The following is a 21648-nucleotide window of genomic DNA, read 5'->3' as shown; positions in this document are numbered from 1 at the left end:
GCCCCTCCTAAGAAGATACACCCACCCTCTGCTTCTCTCCAGCTACAGATACAGATTTCCATGGCAACGAGGATAAACAAAGATAAAGGCAGGGAGAGCACCAAAGGGGGACAAGGTAAAAACTCTGCAAGCAAGCAAACACCTGCTGATAACTAATTTCTTATTTTAGCTAGGTGCATATTTAGGCTAAAGTTTTTTATACTTTTTTATCTTTTCACAAGTGGCTCACGGGCTTAGCTCTCTCCACAGCCGGTAAGTCTTTGCTCAACATCACAGCAAAGACTTAAAGGCAACACCCGCATATCGCGCCACTAAAGCGTCCTCGGGGGGCAGCGAAAGACCTGAGGCTGTCTAATTTTAACCCTTTCATTAAAATATCAGCACATTGTAATGAATGAGGAGGAAAATCTCAATATACTGCCATACTGTAGTATGGCAGTATATGGTAGGATCAATCGGAAAACTTAGGGTTAAAGTACCCTAGGGAGTAAAAGTTAAAAAAAAAAAATTACAAATTTGTAATAAAAAAACCCTAAAAATTCAAATCAGCCCTCCTTTCCCTAGAACTGATATAAATAAACAGTAAAAATCAAACACGTTAGGTATCGCCGCATCCGAAAATGCACGTTCTATCCAAATATAACAGTTTTTCACAGCATTTAACCCCGTAACGGAAAATGGCTCCCAAAGTCGAAGATGGCACTTTTTTGCCATTTTGAAAAAAAAAAATATATATATTAAAAAAAAATTTAAAATAAAAATAATAAAAAGTGATCAAAAGGTTGTACAGTGCTAAAAATGGTAGCATTGAAAATTTCATCAAAAATCACAAAAAATGACACCACCCACAGCTCCGTACACCAACGTATGAAAAAGTTATTAGTGCCAGAAGATGGGCAAAGTGAAAAAAAAATTTCTACACAAGTTTTTAATTTTTGTAAATATGTGAAAACATTATAAAACCTATACAAATTTGGTACAAATCGCACCGACCCAGAAAATAAAGTAGACATGTCATTTGTGGTGCACAGTGAAAGCCGTAAATTCTAAGCCCACCAGAAAACGCAGCAAATGTGTTTTTTTTTTCACTAATTTCACTACATTTTGAATTTTTTTCCTGCTTCCCGGTAAAAGTCTAGACTAAAAAACATAGAAAAATTTACAAATAAAATCATGAATGTTGTTAGGTATCACCACATCCCAAAATACCTGATCAAGGAAAATTTAATAATAATTATTCCGTGGTGTGAACATCCAAGCATCTAAAGCGTTGCTTTTTTTGCCACCCATAAAAATTGGTTTAAAAAGTGATCAAAAGGTCATATATAGGCAGTATAACTTGGGGTTACGTATAATATATAGGTTCTTTTGGTTTCTTCTTAAGTTGAATTTGTATGCAAGTTGGAACTGTATATTTTATAATGGTAGCTCCACACAAAATTTTGTCCTGGTAACAATTGGATTTTCACATTTTTTTTTGCTGTAATGGGACCAAGGATTATTTAAAAAAAAAAGCCTAATTACAGACACCTTACAGCTGATCATTGCAGTCTGGAACTAAACTAAAGTTTCCAGAGGTCACAGGGGGCAGAGATGACCATCTGTAACTAAGGGTCGTTTGTAAGTCGGGTGTCCTTAAATAGGGGACTGTACTGAAACATTGAAAAGTTACAGGTGTTAGAACATGATATCTATATCTGCGTTGGGTTACTGGTTGGTAAACACAGACATAGACAGAGTGCTAGTAGTAGCCTCAGAACCACATTGTGCTATATAGCATACTGTCAGCAGTATGTACCAGGCCTAGTCATCCAATCCTCTGGCACTGTACGGAGACAGCTTCCTGCTGCTGTACGCTCACGCCCGTACACTATCACGTGACCTCGCGCGCTCACGTGACCATAGTGCCGTCGGATTTTAATGGCGCCTTCTGTCCGCTGTGTTCCAGTGTAACTTGAAGTAAGAATTAACATAAGTCCATAGCAGTCCTAGTGCCTGTGCGGCCAGGGGCAGCAGCGTGCTGCCCGCCTCACATATGGTGAGGGCGGCGCGCTCCTCTGCACTGCCGCTCCATGCATTTCACTTCCTCCTTAGTCGCCATGTTACCCGGTGGGACTGGTAAAACTACCGGAGAGCCTTGTAGCGGAAGTCACTTTGGATTTGGCAATTTCTATGCCTAAGGATTGGACTCATGTCATGCAGTAGTCCTAGTCCGCACTTTATTGTTCTCATGGATTGGCACCTGTCTATTAAGGTGCATTCACAATAAGCTGAAACTGCTTAACAGGATTCCGTTTTCCTGTGGGTTTTTGCGTTAGTTTTTTGTTTTAACATGTGAGAAACATTTATTCAACATGTAGAATCCAAAACATTCCTTGTGATAGCTTCAGCCTATGTAAAGTAAATGGAGACAGAACACAGAACCTCCTTTAAATTGAATGCATTAGCTCTGTTTTGTTTTGAGTTTTAATTTATCACTCCCCACTTTCAAAGATCCTAACTTTTTTATTTTTCCATGTAAAGTGCTGTGTGAGGGCTTGTTTTTTTGCAGAACAAATTGCACTTCATAGTCACACTATTTAATATTACAAGCCATGTACAGGGAAGCAGGAAAAACATTACAATTGCTGTGGAATTGGTAAAAAAAATGCATTTGCGCCATTTTCTTGTTTTCACTGTGCGTAACAGACAATGATATTTCTCCTTTATTCTTTAAGTAGGAGCAAGCACAGGGATACCAAATTTATATAGGTTTTATGTTTTCATACATTTATAAAAATTAGACCTGTACAAAAATAACATTCTTCACTTTGGCATTTTCTGGTGCAAATTACTGTATCGTACTTCGGTGTATGGAGCTGTGTGTGGTGACATTTTCAATGCTATCATTTTGAGGACCCTACAGCCTTTTGATCACTTTTTATTACATTTTTTGTGTGTTGCAAAATGGCAAAAAAGTGGCATTTTCGACTTTGTGCTATTTACCGTTACAGGATGAAAAATGCCATATTGGCTTAGATCATTTACCATGACAGCCTCAGCTCAAACAAAGACTTTATGGCTGTATAATTTTAGCCTATTACAATGAGTGATATGCACATTGTAATAGATGATGTGGAAAATACCCATATACTGCCATACTGTAGTTTGGCAGTATATGGTAGGATCAATCAGACAACCTTGAGTTTGTAAGGCGCTACAGAATTTGATGGCACTATTTAAATAAAGATTATTATTATTATTGTTAAAGAACCCTAAGGGGGGGTCTAAAAAAAAAAAAAAAGTAAAAAACAAAAACACAGTGGCTCAGTGGTTAGCACTACAGCCTTGCAGCACTGAGGTCCTGGGTTCAAGTCCCATCCAAGTCAACATCTGCAAAGAGTTTGTAGGTTTCCTCCCACACACCAAAACATACTGGTAGGTTGCTTAGATTGTGAGTCCCACGGGGACAGGGACCAATTTGGCAGGTTCTGTGCAGCACTGCGTAATCTGTGTGCGATATTAAAAGAATTATTATTAAAAAAATAAAGAAAAAACTAAAATTCAAATCACTCCCTTTTCCCTAGAACTTATATAAATATAAGTAAACAGTAAAAATCATAAACATGTTAGGTATCACTGAGTCCCAAAATGTCCATTCTATCAAAATATAAATGTTATTCCCTGTGCTTAACCCCCTGATGGAAAATAGTGCCCAAATTTGAAAATGCCACTATCGTTATTTTACAACATATAAAAAATTTGAAGTAAAAGTGATCAAAAGGTCGTGCCGTCCTCAAAGTGGAAGCATTAAAAACGTCATCTCATCTCGCAAAAAATTACACTGTATACTGAAATATGTAAAAGTTATTAGCGCCTAGGATGGGGAATGAAGACTTTTTGTACATGAGACTTAATGTTTGTAAATCTATGAAGATAGATTTTTTACGATCGCCACGCCCCCGAACGTCATCGGGGGGGGGGGGGGGGGGGGTGGCGATCGGTTGCCATGGTAGCCTCGGGTCTTCTTTTGACACGAGGCTACATGGCTTCTGGAGATTTGTTACAATGAGCCAGTGGCTCATTGTAATGAATGACCTGCAAAAATGCCATATATTGCAGTACAGAAGTATTGCAGTATATGGTAGGAGCGATCTGACCATCTAGGGTTAATGTACCCTAGATGGTCTAAGAAATAGTGGGGAAAAAAAAGAAAAAAAAAGTTTAAAAAATAAAAAAAATTTATAAAATATTAAAAATTCAAATCACCCCCCTTTCCCTAGAACTGATATAAAACATAATAAACAGTAAAAATCACAAACATATTAGGTATCGCCGCGTCCCAAAATGCCCGATCTATCAAAATTTAAAAACGGTTACAGCCGGCGGTGACCTCCGAGGTGGGAAATGGCGCCCAAATGTCCGAAATGTGACTTTTACACCTTTTTACATCACATAAAAAATGAAATAAAAAATTATTAAAATGTCGCACAGACCTCAAAATGGTAGCAATGAAAACATTGCCTCATTTCGCAAAAAAATGACACCTGCGTGCGCCAAAGTATGAAAAAGTTATTAGCGTCAGAAGATGGCAAATTTTTTTTTCTTTTTTGTACACATTCGTTTAATTTTTGAAAATGTATTAAAACACAATAAAGCCTATATAAATTTTCCATCACCGCGATCGCACCGAACCAAAGAATAAAGCTGAGGTGTTATTTTGAGTGCACAGTCAAAGTCGAAAAAACTGAGCCCACAAGAATATTTTTTCAGCTTCGCAGTACACGGCATGTTAAAATAAATAACATTACGGGAAAGTAAAATTTGTTTTACGCACAAAATAAGCCCTCATACAGGTCTGTACACGTAAAAATGAAAAAGTTATGGATTTTTGTAGTTGGAGAGCGAGAAATGAGCGGAAAAACCCTGCGCCTTAAGGGGTTAAGTGACTTTTAGATGGTAAAACCCCGTAAATTATCCCAATATAGGAACTACACCCCTAAATGTATTAGAAACCAACTTTAAGAAGTTTTTTTTAACCCTTTAGGTGTTTTATAGGGGTTAAAACTACATTGTGATTTACCGTTTGTAACTTTTTTGTACAATTTCATAAATTTTGGCCCAAAAATTTAAAAGTCACATTGGATTAAATGATTTAAAGTTTCATAACCAATTTCTCTCCATCAATAATACCCTACTTGGATGATCTTCTCCTAGTGGCCAGCTCAATAAAGACCTTAGAAAACCTAGGCTGGATTGTGAACTTCGGATTTATTAATTTACTCAAGAAATTCCTAGGCATTCTACTGGTCTTCAATGCTCCTTCCTTCCAGAAGAAAAAGTCCTAAACTTAATACTTCAGGTTTAACCCTTTTATAGGAAACAAACCAGTTCCATGAGAGATCCCATGAAGCTCCTGGGACTTATCACCGCCTGTATAGTATGTGTTTCTTGGTGTCCATACAAGAGGCTTACAGAACGGGATCTTCAGATGCAGCCAAAATATCGAAAAATGCCTCTAGGGGAAAGTACAAATCCCACCTTACATAAGAGCTCCCTAAACAGGCAGTTAGAGATGAAAAAAATCGAAAATAGAATGACTGGCCAGTAATCACAATCATGACAGACACATGCTGGTCAGGCTGAGATGCAAAACCTACATCATATTTTGTCCAGAGACTCTGGCCTCCAGCAACCCAAATGAAGTCCTCCAACTTCAGGGAATTGAGGGTGGCAATTGAGAGACTCTAAAGACATGCTCATACCAAATCCAAAGTCAGAACCACAAGATCCTTTCGGACAATGTGACAACAATGGCCTATGTGAGGTGAAGGGGGGGGGGGACACACTCTCCGGATGTCCTCCATTTCTCAAAAAAGATCTTCCACTGGGCAGAGAACAATGTCTTATCTTTAACGGCAATCCACCTCCGGGGCGCCGAGAACAATATAGCTGACTTTGAGAACATGATAGATTCACACGTGTGTTGTCGAAATGATGATGTATTCCAACAGTTGACTCAGGGGCCCTGACAACCTCTGGATGCCTTCAGCCACAACTGGAACGCAAATCTGTGTTTTCCTTTATTTTTTCATGGACTGTTCAAAAACTTGCACAGGAGAACTTAAATATTATTCTAATAGTTCCTCTGTAGCCAAAAAGCTGCTTTTTAGCATTAAGGAGTGTAGCTCTACTAGATCTGATCCTCCTCCCTCTGAGGAAGGACCTTCTGCATCAGGGTCCTGTCTTCCACCCTAATCCACGAATGTTTCAGTTGTTGGTTCAGCTTGGATCTTGAGAAACAGATGTTGAAAGGAAAAGGTCTCTCGGACAAAGTCATCGCTACCTTACAGAAAACTAGGAAACCTGCGAGTTCTGCTATTTTTAAAAAAAAATCTGGAAAACAATTTACTTTGTTTTGCGTTCCAGAGATCCTTAACCAGTCTTCAGCAATTCAGTAGATGCTTGAATTTCATCAGGCGGGCTTGGCTAAAGGTCTTAAAAGGATTACATTAAAAGTCCAGGTTTCGTCCCTTAGTGTCTTCGACACTTCCTTAGTCAAACACAGGTGGGTAAATCTTCTAGACTTATTAAGAACCTCACTCTAAAAATTGCATTTCTCATAGCCATAACTATGGCCAGGTGATTAGAAGAGATTCAAGCAGTATCCATTAAAGGGAACCTGTCATCAGTAGCCCCATTTTTAGCTCCCTCTTGTCCCCATAGAGACTAGTGTACAGATTACAAAAGAGTTTTTATAGTAGAAACAAAAGATTGTTAGATCAAGGTTTACCTTTCTGTATGCAGATCTGTGTCCGTAGTCCCATGGGAGTGGCCAGTGAGGAGTGGGGCGAACATGTATGACGTTCTGAGGGGGGAAGCGACCAGGAAAGAGGAGAGATATGGGGGACATGGGAGTTTTTTTTTTATCTGAACCCGATGCATCACTGACTGGTTTCTTGATGGTGGTGGGGGAAACCATTCCTCACTGGCCACTCCCATGGGACTAGGGACACAGCTCTGCATAGAGAAAGGGTAACTTCGATCTAACTTACCTTTTTTTCGGAAAAAGTCAGTTTTACTATTTAAAAAATTATAAAAGCTCTTTGCTGATGGTGGTGAGGTAAAGAATCGAGAGACTAGTAGAACAAACAATTTGGGTTGGAAAGAAGCATCAAGCTGGCTTTCTGCGGCGCAGGTGGCCAGACCAGGGGAGAATATTGGTGTGCATAATCTACGAGCGGCTGGAGTCATGAGGTGTTACGGTACGTCAGCCGGATCGCCTCAGGCTGATTAAAATAGTTATTTTCTCAGCAATACGGCCATCCCGGAACTATTGAAAACCAGTGCCTTTCCCTGGAACAGGTAATGAGTAGTTGAGTGAGGGCAGTCCATCACCAGTAAACCTGATACTACATGTCTTTTAAGGAGTTCCTGGATGCCACCCCAGAAGATAACTGGTTTTGTTAATCCATCGCTCTTCTCACACAAATTAAATTTACTGCTCTCTAATGTCCAAACGTACATTTTACTGAACGTAAGGAAGGAAACAAAATCCCTTGCATGAAACCCATCTGACATTGGATGGTGTGCTACGCTCATCTGCTATTGTCCATGAGAAATGACTAACTATGCCACAAGCACAGGCAGGAATAGGACTTGCTTTGTTTTTTTTTTCCACAGTGGCTCATTGTGCATGTACTGCACTGTGAACATGCCCTTTATAAATCAGTGGGATCGTGTGTTAGCCACTATTTGTATGCCTAGCTCATGGCCAAAGCACTTCTTCTTTTGCATGACGAAGTCCAAACAAGGAATGGAACGAACAATTGAGGAGTATCGCCTCTTAATTGAATGTTCCGACCCACTACAATCCACATCTGCTTTAGGTTTTTTCATGCAATTTTTGAAGCCAAATGTGGAAACACCGCCTAAACCGATAAGGTATTTAGGTAGGAGTATGCGTTTTATGCTCAGGTTTCCTGTCCTGATAATTGCTCAGGGTGCAAAGAGATATTGCATTCTATTTCACTGGACCTTTAGGCTATGTAGGAAAGAATCGCAGCACTTCCAACACTAGTAAATAAAATAGTACTTTAGTTGTAAAAATAGTACAAGTGGTCCCCTACTTAAGGACACCCAACTTACAGACAACCCATAGTTACAGACAGACCCCTCTTCCCACTGTGACCTCTGGTGAAGCTCTCTGGATGCTTTACTATAGTCCCAGATTGCAATAATCAGCTGTAAAGTGTCTGTAATGAAACTTTATTGATAATCCTTGGTCCCATTACAACAAAACATTTTTAAACTCCAATTGTTACTGGAGCCAAAATTGTCTGGATCTACAATTATAAAATATACAGTTTTGACATACATACAAATTCAACTTAAGAACAAACCTCCGGACCCTATCTTGTACGTAACCCGGGGACTGCCTGTACTTTTATATGATTACTATATGTTGTATTTTGGTGGAGACCATTGAATAACTGTTTATAACTCTTTTAAGGATCCACAATTATAATGTCCAGTTCTTTAATTAGTTATACATCCCCAGAGATCCTGCTCAATAAGAATTTGTGAATAACTCTCATGGCTGGGATGATTTCACTGCATGTTGGTCAAGACAGGTTTTTTTTCTATTGTGCTTTATGGTGTAGAGTATGTTTGCGCAATCCCTTTAAAATATATTTTCTCGGTACAAATGTAGTGATACTTTGTTATGAACACATACTGATGACCATAGATGATTTGTGTTTTTTCTTTTTCTTTAGAATCAAGACACGATGCATCGGTCTTTGGGCTATTGGATTCTGATCAGCGCTTCACAGAAATAAATTGAAAACGCAATACTTTTGTTAATCATCAAGTATATTATTATGCTAAAAAATAATTTGACTTCAGATACTGATAATGAGCCGCAAACTTTGCGCTCTGATTTAGCTAGTAATGGGATTCCAGTTTGCAGACCATACGACCTGAGTTCTCTGTCCCTGGCATCTAATCCTCTGCAAATCAGTCAATCACCTACTATAGGCTTTCTTAGAGAGGAACGCAAGAGTCAGTACAAAGTGTCAGGCATGAATGATGACCGTCAAAATGAAATTTCTACCTGTGGGTCAATTCCAATGCAAGAATCTAATCCTTTTAACTCAGCAAATCAGAACGAATTTGCATCAAGCATATCTGCTGAGACTATGACCATGGAGAAGGAGATGCTTGTTTCCAACAAAAATACTGATGAAGAAGTTGAGAAGCAAGAACATAAGCTTACACCTAAAGAATACTTCAGTGTTTCACCTTCAAATTTATCCACTGGGTTATTTCATGATACCTCGATCAATACATCACCCCATGCTGAGAACAGTGATTCAAGCACTCCTTTTTCAGATGAAGCTTTCAGTCCTTCTATAAAATGTGTTGCTCCATCTCCAATGGTATTGCCTCCTGATTTACTTTCTTCCTTAAAGTTTTTCAGCTTTGTCATACTCCATGTTCCAGAAGATCAAGAAGAAGCTGACAGGGTATGTGGAGTTCTTAACAGCCTTGAGATTGGAGAAGGTACAACATTTTGTGAAGGGTTTGAGACAGCAGGAGTAAGTCCCCTTAAGTGTCTTGAAGATGCTGTTGAAAATTCTGCTTACATTGTTCTTTTGCTCACTACTGGCTTTTTGTCAATATGGGGTGAGTTTCAGACCAATACAGTTCTAATGAACTCGATAGATGATAAAAACAAATCTGGCACAGTAATTCCCTTTATTCCAAAGATAAAAGTGCCTATTGGTAAAATACCTATGGGTCTTAAATCATTGACCCCATTAAATGAGAAGTCCCGTGTCTTTGAAAAACAAGCCCTGAACACATTCAAACCCGATTTCATCAAAAGACAGAAAGATCTTTGGACAAGAGAGCAGGCTTTAAGATGGTTAAAAGGAAAATTAGAAGATGCTAAAGACCTATCTAGTAGTGCTCTTAAGATACAACAGTATCTCGCCATGGATATGTCAGCGTTGCTGTCTAATCTTACCTTGCTGTCTCAACAAATATTAGCTGGAAATGGTCCAGTTATTCAGATAAATAATGCAAGTAATATCCAGATAGGGAACCAAAATCTAATGAATGTTCAACAAACAACAAATGTACCACAAATGCCTGGGGAATTTTCTTAATAATGTGACAACATATTTCAGGGCTAATTTTACTTTTATAAAACTAATTTGCCAAAATTGTTTTAATTTCATTCTTAATACTTCATCTATTTTTTGATTAGCCCTAACATGAAAATCTTTGAAGCCCTCAATTAAAATAAGATGAGTTTAAGGCAGTATTCCTCACCTATTGTATTCTGTCTGCCACTTCTTAAGCTAATGATTGCCTGCAAAGGTGTGCATTTATGGCTTGCAAAACAAGTCAATAAAGGAAAGAAATACTTATAGTCAAGTATATTAGGTATAAGCCGAGGCACTTAATTTTCCCACAAAAGACTGGGAAAAACCTATTGACTCGAGTATAAGCCTACGGTGGGAAACCCTTCCCGACTCTGTATGTAATAGTTATGCATGAGCCCAGGTAATTTCCCGACCTGTGCCGTACTATTAAGTCCAGCTTCTGGCACTGGTTCCCGCTTGTAAAACTCATGTTTTGAAATTCCTCCAATCGTGGGTCTTACCTCCTTACACTCTGCGGTCAAGCATGATCGGGAGAGGGGGTTTGCGACCCTCCTATAGCAGCCCAGGGCTGCACTGAACGCTGGACCCTGTGGATGACATAACACAGTGTAATACATCTGTTACCTTGTGTAACACATCGCTTGTTCTAGCCAAACTGTTAAAAAAAGTTTAAAAACAATTAATAAAGTTTTTAAATAAAAAAAAAAAGAAAGTCCCCTAAACACCAACATTGAACGCCATAAAAAATCTTGAGAATATTTAATTTATCATCAAATCCTCTCACTAACACTAAGTTTTCAAAAAACGTTATAAGTAATGCCATGTGACCAGGATGACACCATGTAAGGTCCTTAAGCCTCCCAACACTAGCAAACTGTACCCCATGTATATATCTGATCACATGAAATTACAGCATGCCATGTTCATGAACATCTGCTTTACCCCATATATCTGATCACATGAAATCACAGTAGCCTCTACTGTGATTTCATGTGATCAGATATATGCATTGGTTACACTTTGCTAATGTTAGGTCACATGACACTACTTGCTGAATGCTAAAAAGGCAGGAGGAGCTGCTGAATTCAGCCTGTGAAGGACAAGCCCCCCCCCCCCTACTCACTATAGATATCCCTGGATACCAGGCAAGATTATAAAGAAGATTTTATGGGGATACAATAATACCATGGAATGTGCCCATACAGCAGTTTGCCACCACATATGGGGTATGGGCATATTCGGGAGAAATTGGGTATCAAACTTTGATACCTGCCTCTGCCTGCTCTACCAGGAAGCCACAGGGAAAAGAGGAAGCCGGAGTACAGGAGGTGTTAGACCACTTAGGCAAATGCTTGCCTGCAATGGTCACGTGTGGCACGCAGAACAAGTCAATAAAGGCTAGACGTACCATATATACTCAAATATGAGCAGACACGAGTATAAGCTTACTCACCTAATTATTCTACTAAAAAAGGCTGTGAAAACTTATTGACTTAAGTATAAGCCTAGGCTGGGAAAACAGCAGCTGCTCTTTAATAAAATGTCCACAGCCCCCCCCCCCCCCCTCATTAATAAAATGTCCACAGCAGCCCTAATCAATTAAATGTTCACAGCGACCCCCTCCTTAATGAAATGCCCAGCTGAGCCCCCTCAATAATGAAATGCATTTTTTGTTCCTTCTCACCATCCCCCTCTCTCCTTTGCCTTCTCAATGAACATGACAGAAAGTGGGGGAGATATTGGTGTTGGATTAGTATGGAGCAGAGGAGTTTGACACCTCCCCCAGCAGGGGACAATGAATGTAAAATGAACTATTATGAAGTATCAAAAAATGATTCAGAATGCTGACATGCATTTTTAAAATCAACATAGCATAGGCTATTGGAACCTGTCACTAGCTAAAAGTGGAGACAGGTGCACTTAAAGGGGTATTCCAGGAATAAGCATATACAAATGGGTTCTTAAGATTTAAGCTAATATGTAATATAACCATAAATTAAAATGCCACTGGCATTCAGAGCTGACACGGACAGAAGATGGCCACTGGTCACATGTCCACATCACATGTCTTGCACCTGCCTGGGCAGGTCTTGTGATCATCACTATGTTTGGTTGCAGTGCTTCCAGTATGGCCAGTATTGTGATGAGACATCAACTCTGAGGTAATGTGCAGTAATGTCAGTTACAGATCATTACTATGCTAACAAAGCAGGACGGTTTGTAGGATCATCATTGGGAGCAGAGCATAAGATGGAGGCAGGGTTACTGAGAACTAAAGGATCATGGGACTTGTAGTTACCAGTGGTGGCCATTTTGTTGTTAACGCTGTCTACTTAAGAAAGACCATAACTTTTGTAAATGATAAAATCAAACTATTTAAAGGAAACCTACCACTTAAAAGTGGTAGTTTTTCACACAGATACATGGCACAGTTAATGTTAATATAACTTATATCTTGTGTACTGCACTAGGGCACGGCGCACCATGCGCGCCCGTGCATGTGCCAGATTCTGAAGTGCTGGAGATCCAATGATGTCACCGAGCTCTCCGGCACACTCGCGCCTGTGCAACTTCGTACGGGGAAACAGGCCGTGCTAAATTGCGCAGGCGCGAGTGTGCCGGAGAGCTCGATGATGTCACCGGCTCTCCAGCACTTCAGAATCCGGCGCATGGTGCGGTGCGCCGAGATATAAGTTATATTAACATTAAAATCTTTCATAGTGGCTTTATTATACTAATGAAAATATGTTCCGGCAACAGCTCACCCTCAGCTGGTGCCATGTATCTGTGTGAAAAACTACCACTTTTAAGTGGTAGGTTTCCTTTAAAGGGAACCTGTCACCACATTTAGTGACAGGTTCCTATAGAGCCCTGGTAACTATCTGACCCCCTGCTTTTAGATAAAAGTAGTTTCCTTCAGATCCCCAGAAAATCAGAGTTATAATCTTGCCTCGTATCTATGCATCTTTGGAGCAAGTCAAGGGGTGTGGTCTAATGTAATGTGACCAGGGTCACATCAACCTGACCCCATGTACACATCTGACCACATCAAACAGTGTACAGTTTCTAATGCTACAAAAGCTATAGGATCTGTGATGATGTCACCCTGGTTACATGACATTATAGCTGCAAACAGAGATAGCAAGGGGAGGAGGTACTGGATTAAACAACTTAATACTTCCTTATATATACAAAAAACTACTACAATACCTTCTCCTATAAACAAGAATGTAACCACTATAATACTGTCCCTAAGTAAAATATATTATAATACTGCCCCCTAGGTTGAAGAATATAATTACTATAATACTGCCCCTACGTACAAGAATAGAACTACTATAATACTGACCCCCAATGTACAGGAGTATAACTACTATAATACTGTCCCCTATATACAGGAATATAACTACTATAATATCACCCCCTATGTACAGGAATATAACTAGAACTATGCATAACACAAAAATCTGCAGCAGTCGTTTGACTGTAACACCATTATAAGACAAAACTGTGCCATTGTTGCAGGGCTGCTGCAGTCTTCCCTCCTAGAATATGACTGCTGCCTCTTTATTTAAAGAATTAAATAACTTAAATCTGAGGGCTTAACATGGAGGGAGAGGAAGTCCTGTTTAAGAAATAAAAAGGGTTCAGGCTGCAGCAGGCCAATGTAAAATTAGGAACTGTTGGTTGCAGTAGTCTTGTGTAATCTGTTCACATGGCTGCTGCACCTCGTGACCCCGCGGTATATGCAAAAATTCTGCGCATGCACCCCTATCTCTTCTTGCATAGGACGCCTGCTTCCACATCTGTGTAATGCAGAGTATCTTACCTTCCCCAGACTGACATAAGTGACATTCAGCAACTCACAGGTGGCGTTCTGGAACATCAGGTATAAAAGTGCAGGGTGACTTCTTCAGCTGATGCAGAATTTGGCCTCAGATGTGGCCACCTAAAAATACCAGTCACTTATAATATCACCTGGATAATAACAAAATGCTACTAAATAATATAATATACCCCTCACACCACAACTGACCTCACAGCGCCCCTAGAATAAATATTATGTGCCAACTAGATTATTAATTTACTGCCCTCATTTCAAAAGGCATATTTTTCCGTTTACAGATGTGTTAGGACTTGTGATCTGTGGGACAAATTGTACTTTTTAGTGGCGCCATTTAATATTCCATTCTGTGTACTGGAAAGTTGGAAAAACATTTTAAGTAGGGTGAAAGTGACATAAAAACACATTTGCAGCATTTTCTTGTTTTTACAACTTTTACTATACACTCAAAATGAAAGCTGTACTTTATTCTCAGGGTGGGTACAATCACATGGATAATTTATATAGGTGTTAATATGTTTCAGAACATTTAAAAAAGGTAAATATTTTATACCAAAAATTTTTTTTCCATTTTTCCAAATTCTGTAGCCAATAACTTATTCAGACTTTGGTATACGGACCTATGTAAGGTGTCATTTTTGGCAGGACACAGTGACGTAATTTGGGACCTACATGACTTAGATCATGTTTTATTAAAGGAGTCTTCCCACAAACCAAGTTAGGTTCTATCCACAGCATAGGATCTAACTTGCTGCTCGGATGAGTGTCTCAGCGATGAAACCCCACAGATCACGAGAATGAGGGGTCCGATTGGGTCTCAGGTTCCTCAGTTGGTCCCCTTGTCTCTCCTGGAGATTAATGGAGCAGACGGTCGTTCATGACCGTTCTACTCCATTCAGCTCACTGGAGCTGCCGAAAATTGCCAAGTGCCACTCCATTAATCCCCAGGAGAGATGAGGGGTTTGACTGAGGTACCTGAGACCCTATCCTGTGGATAGGACTTAACTTGGTTTGTGGTAACACCCCTTTAAAATTCGATGGAAAAATGGCAAAAAGTGGCAATTTGGACATAGCTGTTCACAGTACGGTGGTTTTTTTGTTTTTTTTCATGCAGTGCTCCCCCAAAATAAATTTAGTGGTCCCCAGTTATAAACAGCACCTGTGGTAGTATCCCCATATGTAGTTTCAGGGAAGGAAAGTGGCTTCTAATTATAAAAACAATCACAGTTGTGTCCCCCTAAATACTGGCAAGGAAAAAAGTGGTCCCCAATTCTAAATAGCATTCATTGTAGTTTATAAAGAAAAAAAATAAAATCACTTACCTTCACTGTCATTCCCGCGGCCGCCTCCTTCCTTCTTCCATCAGCTCAGCCCGCGCAGCCTATGCTTCTTTCCTCTTTACAGGCCGCTGTGCAATGACGCGTGGCGGCCTGTTTATCAGTAACACTCCGACACAGACACAACTGTGCTGCGCTGTGTCTGCATGTGCCGTGTTGATTAATTGTACCTGCAGGTACAATTGATTATTTAACCCCTTAATGCTCTGCGCCATAGCTCTACGGCGCAGAGGTGTAGGGAATGTATGAAGAGGGCTCATATACCCTCATACAAAGGTGGGGGTTGGTGCATATTGCAGCAAACCCCCACCGCTAATAACCGCGGTCGGTGCTTGCACCGATTGCAGCTATTAACCCTTTCAATGTGCCGGGCGATCGGTTGCCATGGTAGCCTCGGGTCTTCGTTTGACCCGAGGCTTAATGGCTTCTGCAGATTCATTACAATGAGCCAGTGGCTCATTGTAATAAATGAGCTGCAAAAATGCCATATATTGCAATGCAGAAGTATTGCAGTATATGGTAGGAACGATCTGACCATCTAGGGTTAATGTACCCTAGATGGTCTAAGAATTAGTGGGAAAAAAAAAGTTTAAAAAATAAAAAAAATTAATAAAATATTAAAAATTCAAATCACCCCCCTTTCCCTAGAACTGATATAAAACATAATAAACAGTAAAAATCACAGACACATTAGGCATCGCCGCGTCCCAAAATGCCCGATCTATCAAAATATAAAAACGGTTACGGCCGGCGGTGACCTCCGAGACGGGCAATGGCGCCCAAATATCCGAAATGCGACTTTTACACCTTTTTACATCACATAAAAAATGGAATAAAAAATTATCAAAATGTCGCACAGACCTCAAAATGGTAGCAATGCAAACGTCGGCTCATTTCGCAAAAAATGACACCTCACACATCTCCGTGCACCAAAGTATGAAAAAGTTATTAGCTTAAGAAGATGACAGAATTTTTTTTCCTTTTTTGTACACATTTGTTTAATTTTTGAAAATGTATTAAAACACAAAAAAACCTATATAAATTTGGTATCACCGCGAACCAAAGAATAAAGTAGGCGTGTTATTTGGAGTGAAGAGTGAAAGTTGTAAAAACGGAGCCCACAAAAACGTGCAGGGTTTTTTTTCAATTTTTCCACATTTGGATTTTTTTTTCAGCTTCGCAGTACACGGCATGTTAAAATAAATAACATAACGGGAAAGTAAAAATTTGTTACGCACAAAATAAGCCCTCACACAGGTCTGTACACGTAAAAATGAAAAAGTTATGGATTTTTGAAGGTGGAAAGCGAGAAATGAGCGAAAAAACCCTGCGTCCTTAAAGATGTAGGACAGGCCACAGACCAGTCGCCCCACTGGAATTTCCCCCGGTGGGTTAGATGGCCAGTCCACCCCTGCTCAGGGGAATCATTTTTAACTAAAAGAAGGGTGTCAGTTAGTTGCTACGGCTCTATAGGAACCTGTCACTACCTGTATTTGTGAAAAATGTGGTGACGGGTGACGGGTTCCCTTTAAGCTTCATTTTGACATTGTTATATTCATTTATTTGTAGCATTTTGTTTTTTTGTATCAGGTTTTATCTAAGTTAATACATTGCATAGTTGTACTCTACTCTATATCTACTTTTTAATTTTGTCTGTATTCTTATTTCAGCAGCTGGGATTCTAACAAATAAGGGTTGTGGTCTTGTCTTATACTGCACCAGATTTATCAAAGTGTCTGATGCTGGAAGGAGAAAATGAATCCCATTGATTGTTACACAATTTCTCATGAATACAAAAACACCCCACATGTGGGGTGCAAAATTTGCACAGCTGTCTGTAGTATTAAGTATATGAATATTTATCATAAGTTTATGAATCTATTGGATGAGTATTCAATATACTTAAATATAGCTGCAGATATATATTTCTATTACATTTAATGATTTTAAATTAAATATTTTAATGCATTTTTATGAATATAAAAATTATAGGTAAATAGACTAATTGTCAGTGCCTGTTTAGATATACTCTACCTCTAATTTTTGGTCTTGGTATCGATCCTTACAGCAGCACGACAACTGGCTATATTAGTTTGTCAGATAGAGGGCCACCTCAACCTTCTTCATATATTAATAATTTCCAAATTAAATTCTTGTTTTCAATAAAACATTACTTTGGATCGGACCTACTGGAGTCGTACAGACTGATTTCTTTATTGTGCAATGATGTTAAACAGACAATTTCACATTATTCTGTGAACATGGCTGTGAAGAGTGCCGTGCTGCGGACTGATCACTATCACTGTGGATTGAACACCACAGAGCCAACATAAATGAGAGCCTATTAGCGTGGTAAAAAAATGTAAACGACATGATAATCAGCTCATGACCTCAGAAAAGAGTAGTACATCCCATTGAGGGTGTGTCCACAAGTTGCATGTAAAACTGCATTGTATTCAGTTTTTTAGGTTATTTTAGGTGCAGTTAAAAGACTATTTAGCAGGTAAAAAACATGAGCTGAACAGGTGAATTTGATTTTAAAGGGGAAACTTGTTCAACAATTGCGATTCAGCTGTTCAGTTCATGTCTTTCACCTGTTAAAATAAGAAACTGCACCTAAAACCACCTCAAAACTGATTTTGATGCAGTTTTAAGTGCAACATGTGGACACAAACTCAAGTGTTTACATGCAGGGTTTTTTGGATGCGTTTTTTTGGGCATACCTGCATGCGTTTTTCCATGTTACCATGCGTTTGGCTGGTGTGAAAGCATGTTCATTATTGCTGGAAGTGTAATCAGCTGTGTTTAACGTAGGAAAACTACTGCTTACATTTCAGCAATGAAGAAAAATGCTAAACACATGGAAAAACAGATGTATTTCAGACGCATGTTTTTAACAACACATTCAAACAACGGCACGTGTGAACGCACCCTTAATGAGAAAACCAAAACTGCTGAAGCTTATTTTGCAGCATGTGGCAGTGGCCTACTGTCACCGATCCCTGTGCTGCCTGCTTTGCAGTACAGGGCTCCAAGCAGATGTGCTGCAGTTATAGTGTATGGACAGGGAGGCGGAGAAGGTAGCAGCAATAGCTGCACAGGGCAGACTGCATTCAGAGTGTAGGGCGGAAACAAATAATGATGAACTTGTAGGTGATGCAGGTCTGCTTTCTCTCCAGTCAGATGTACATAATACATACTCTATTCTGCTTAGTTGCTGTCTACCATTATTGGCAAGTAAGGAGCAGTAGTGGATTATAATATAGACAGTTTGGGCGGTAGCCTGGGGCCTAAGCCCATGGCCACCCTACCCACCCACCAAATATGAAAAGACCTTAACCCATGAATCCCTGTACATTTGTTCCTGCTCTCAATACACATTTACACAGGAGTCATTTCAGGACCTTTTGTAGGTCCTGAAACCACAGATTGAAAGCAGCCAAAAATGATGTATCCTCCATTCTCTGAAAAGCTTGATTATAGTACTGGATGAATTCCACATATGTAGGGGTTATAATCTTTTTTTTTTTTTCAATAATTCGCCAGCGCTATTGTTACTGGGCGAGCCAGGGACTTTCAGCTTATGTCTGAAAAGTACAAGCATTTTAATTCAGAAATCCACTGCATCAGATCAGGCTACTACTTTATTTATAAAAAATGGATTCCCTCTGGCTCCTCTGGGTACGGTCACACGTTGCAGTTAAAACTGCATTGCAATCAGCTTTGAGGTGGTTTTAGGTGCAGTTTTGTCAATTGAACAGGTGAAAGACATGAACTGAACGAGTGAATTTGATTGTGAAGGGGAAAACTTCTCCACAAATGTCATTCACTTGTTCAGTTCATGTCTTTCACCTTTTCAATTGACAAAACTGCACCTAATACCACCTCAAAGCTGATTGCAATGCAGTTTTAACTGCAACGTGTGACTGCACCCTCAGGCTCCTCTGTTGCAAGACTTAATCTTAATCTACAACATTTTTTTGCATATGTTACAGCTGCCCTCTGCTAAGTGGCCCCTTTAATAACCTCACCCTGGTGATAACATGCCTGCTAGTGTTCTGTAAAGGTATCTTCATTCTGACTTGCTTACTGTCTCCTCTGTCTCTGACTTTTGACTTGTTCTTGTCTACTTTTTGTTTCTTGCTCCTGATGTACGCATTCACAGGATACAAACTAAATTACATTAGGAGAAAACTTATAACTGACACCAAGACATTGTTACTCTTTAACTGACTGCCTGACAAGCTAGGTTTCAACACAGCCGAGTTAAATGAAGTCTTCAGCAGGGCGCTTGCATCAACTTAGTGTGCAAAAACTAGGGGCTTCAGTCCCAAGATGTATGCTAAGGAGCCTGAGGGGCTACCCTGGTCTCTCTCTGATCTTGCTGTACAGACTGCGATGCTGTATCACCCTCCCCCCTGCTCCCTCAGCACTTTTGTAACGAGCATGATGTGCTACCCCTCAGGATCATTCATATAATTTTAAAAGTTGATTTTAGAAGGAAGGAGGCCATGGATACCAAATATAAAGTTTACCCCAGTCACGGTGCCTGGATCTATAAGTAAGTATCCCTAATTTATCATGCTTGATTTTGATGGTAGATTTTCTTCAAGACAAATAATTGTTTCTTGCACATCTTCTACTTTAAGACGCAAAGCACTGCAGCAAAACTACATGATTTTCTCAATCGCCCACATGATGCAAAAGAAATTGCAGATCATCAGGCCACTACAATGGAAAAAAGCGATGACTTCCAGATACATAACATAAAATTAAAATCTACAGTAGACCACCATACTTAGAAACAAAAGAAATGTTACTGATGTGGAAAAGACTTTTCTCATACAAACAAATGTCCAGCTTTAGGAGAACCATTATGCATCTGTGGGTAAATCAGCTCTTACCAAGCCTCCTGAAAATCAGCAAAACAGGCTAATGTACAAGTATTACACCAGGCTGAATAATAACCATGTCTTCATTACCTCTGCACTCAAACCACTGCAGTCTCCAGGTGTTATATTCACACTGGAGCATCTGTAAATATCTTAGTCAACAATAAATATTAAGATGAAAACAGTACTAAAGACCGCTTGCACAAAAATCTTTTTGTTTGGATAAAATTAGTTACATAGACAAAATGAAGAAAACAAGCTACCAGATCTTACAGAGCCTAGAGTCTTTTCAGCAATAACTGATCCAGCTGGCAATAGATGCAATCTTAAAGAACAAGGATACTGTTGAAACAGACACTGGGGCACATTTACTAAGGCCCCTTCACCAGTTTTCTGTTGGACTTTGCATGCTTTTTTAGGTGCAAACTGTTTGCACAGGTATTTAAGAAGTGTCTGCACCACATTTGTGTCGCACACTGTGAAGGTAAATGTGATGTTTAGGACCCCTGAGGGCCTTGCAAGTTCAAAGAATTTGTCTTTCTAGGGCGCTTCACACGTTGCGTTTTGGTTGTGTTTTCATTGCGTTTGAAACGCATATACAACAGCTGATGTGAGGTAATTTGCCTAATTACATTACCGTTTACGTTTGTGTTAACATTACATTTACGATGCGTTTTGTAAACGTAAATGTTAACAGTGATGTAATTAGGCAAATCACCCCTCCTCAGCTGTTGTATATGCATTTCAAACGCAATTAAAACGCTGGTCAAAACAGACACTCTCAGAAGGCGCAGGTTCTGGCAGGTGCAGGAAGAGATTTAGAGTTGCCCACGCAACCTCCGGATATGGCACAACAATAAATCACAACCCTTATTATCAAACCAATAAGCTGACACCATTTCTTTAATATAAATAAAACCAGATACTGGTACTGCAATAGATGGGTTTAAGCAACTTTTATAATCACATGTATACAATGGTAAACATTTAATAACATAAAAATCACATAAAAATACAAATGAACAATTTGCAGGGCCCTTGCAATACTTTTAAAAGTGCTTGTCAATACATTTGACTAAAATGTATCCTTAAAGGACGCCTGTCATCAGGCCTCTGTCTCTTGTCCTGTCACTACTACCTGTTGGAGCAGCTTACAAGGATCCCATCCCAGCCTTTATCTAGTTATTTCATACATTAATCATTATAAAATCATCTATTCTTTATTATGTAAATGAGGCTGGTCACATGGTCAGAGGCAGTGATGTCACTCCTGTTCCCCCTCCCCTCTCCTCCCCCTGCTCATGTCTGTATGTAATGTATAGTAAAGCATTGCTAGTGTCTGTGCTTTATCTGCTGACATGCTCTCCCCCCATACTCATGTGTGACATACAGACATCAGCTACACAAGTACCTGACATGTTCTG

At 39.5% G+C, this 21648-nt stretch overlaps 1 protein-coding gene across 1 annotated transcript; it reads left to right on the top strand.

Annotated features, from left to right (window-relative positions):
* Positions 1-1823: 1823 nt before the first annotated feature.
* Positions 1824-12613, top strand: LOC140065674 (uncharacterized). Its single transcript, XM_072113251.1, has 2 exons — positions 1824-1959; positions 8757-12613. Exon 2 carries the CDS (start codon positions 8862-8864, stop codon positions 10149-10151), a length of 1290 nt encoding a protein of 429 aa, XP_071969352.1. The 5' UTR covers positions 1824-1959; positions 8757-8861; the 3' UTR covers positions 10152-12613.
* The last annotated feature ends 9035 nt before the right edge of the window (positions 12614-21648 follow it).

The sequence above is a fragment of the Engystomops pustulosus genome, chromosome 1 (assembly GCF_040894005.1).
Source record: "Engystomops pustulosus chromosome 1, aEngPut4.maternal, whole genome shotgun sequence".
Taxonomy (NCBI): domain Eukaryota; kingdom Metazoa; phylum Chordata; class Amphibia; order Anura; family Leptodactylidae; genus Engystomops; species Engystomops pustulosus.
This window is presented reverse-complemented; position numbering and strand designations above follow the sequence as displayed.

Coding starts and splice junctions, on each gene's coding strand:
- LOC140065674 (XM_072113251.1), top strand. CDS start 8,862: ATGCTAAAAAATAATTTGACTTCAGATACTGATAATGAGCCGCAAACT.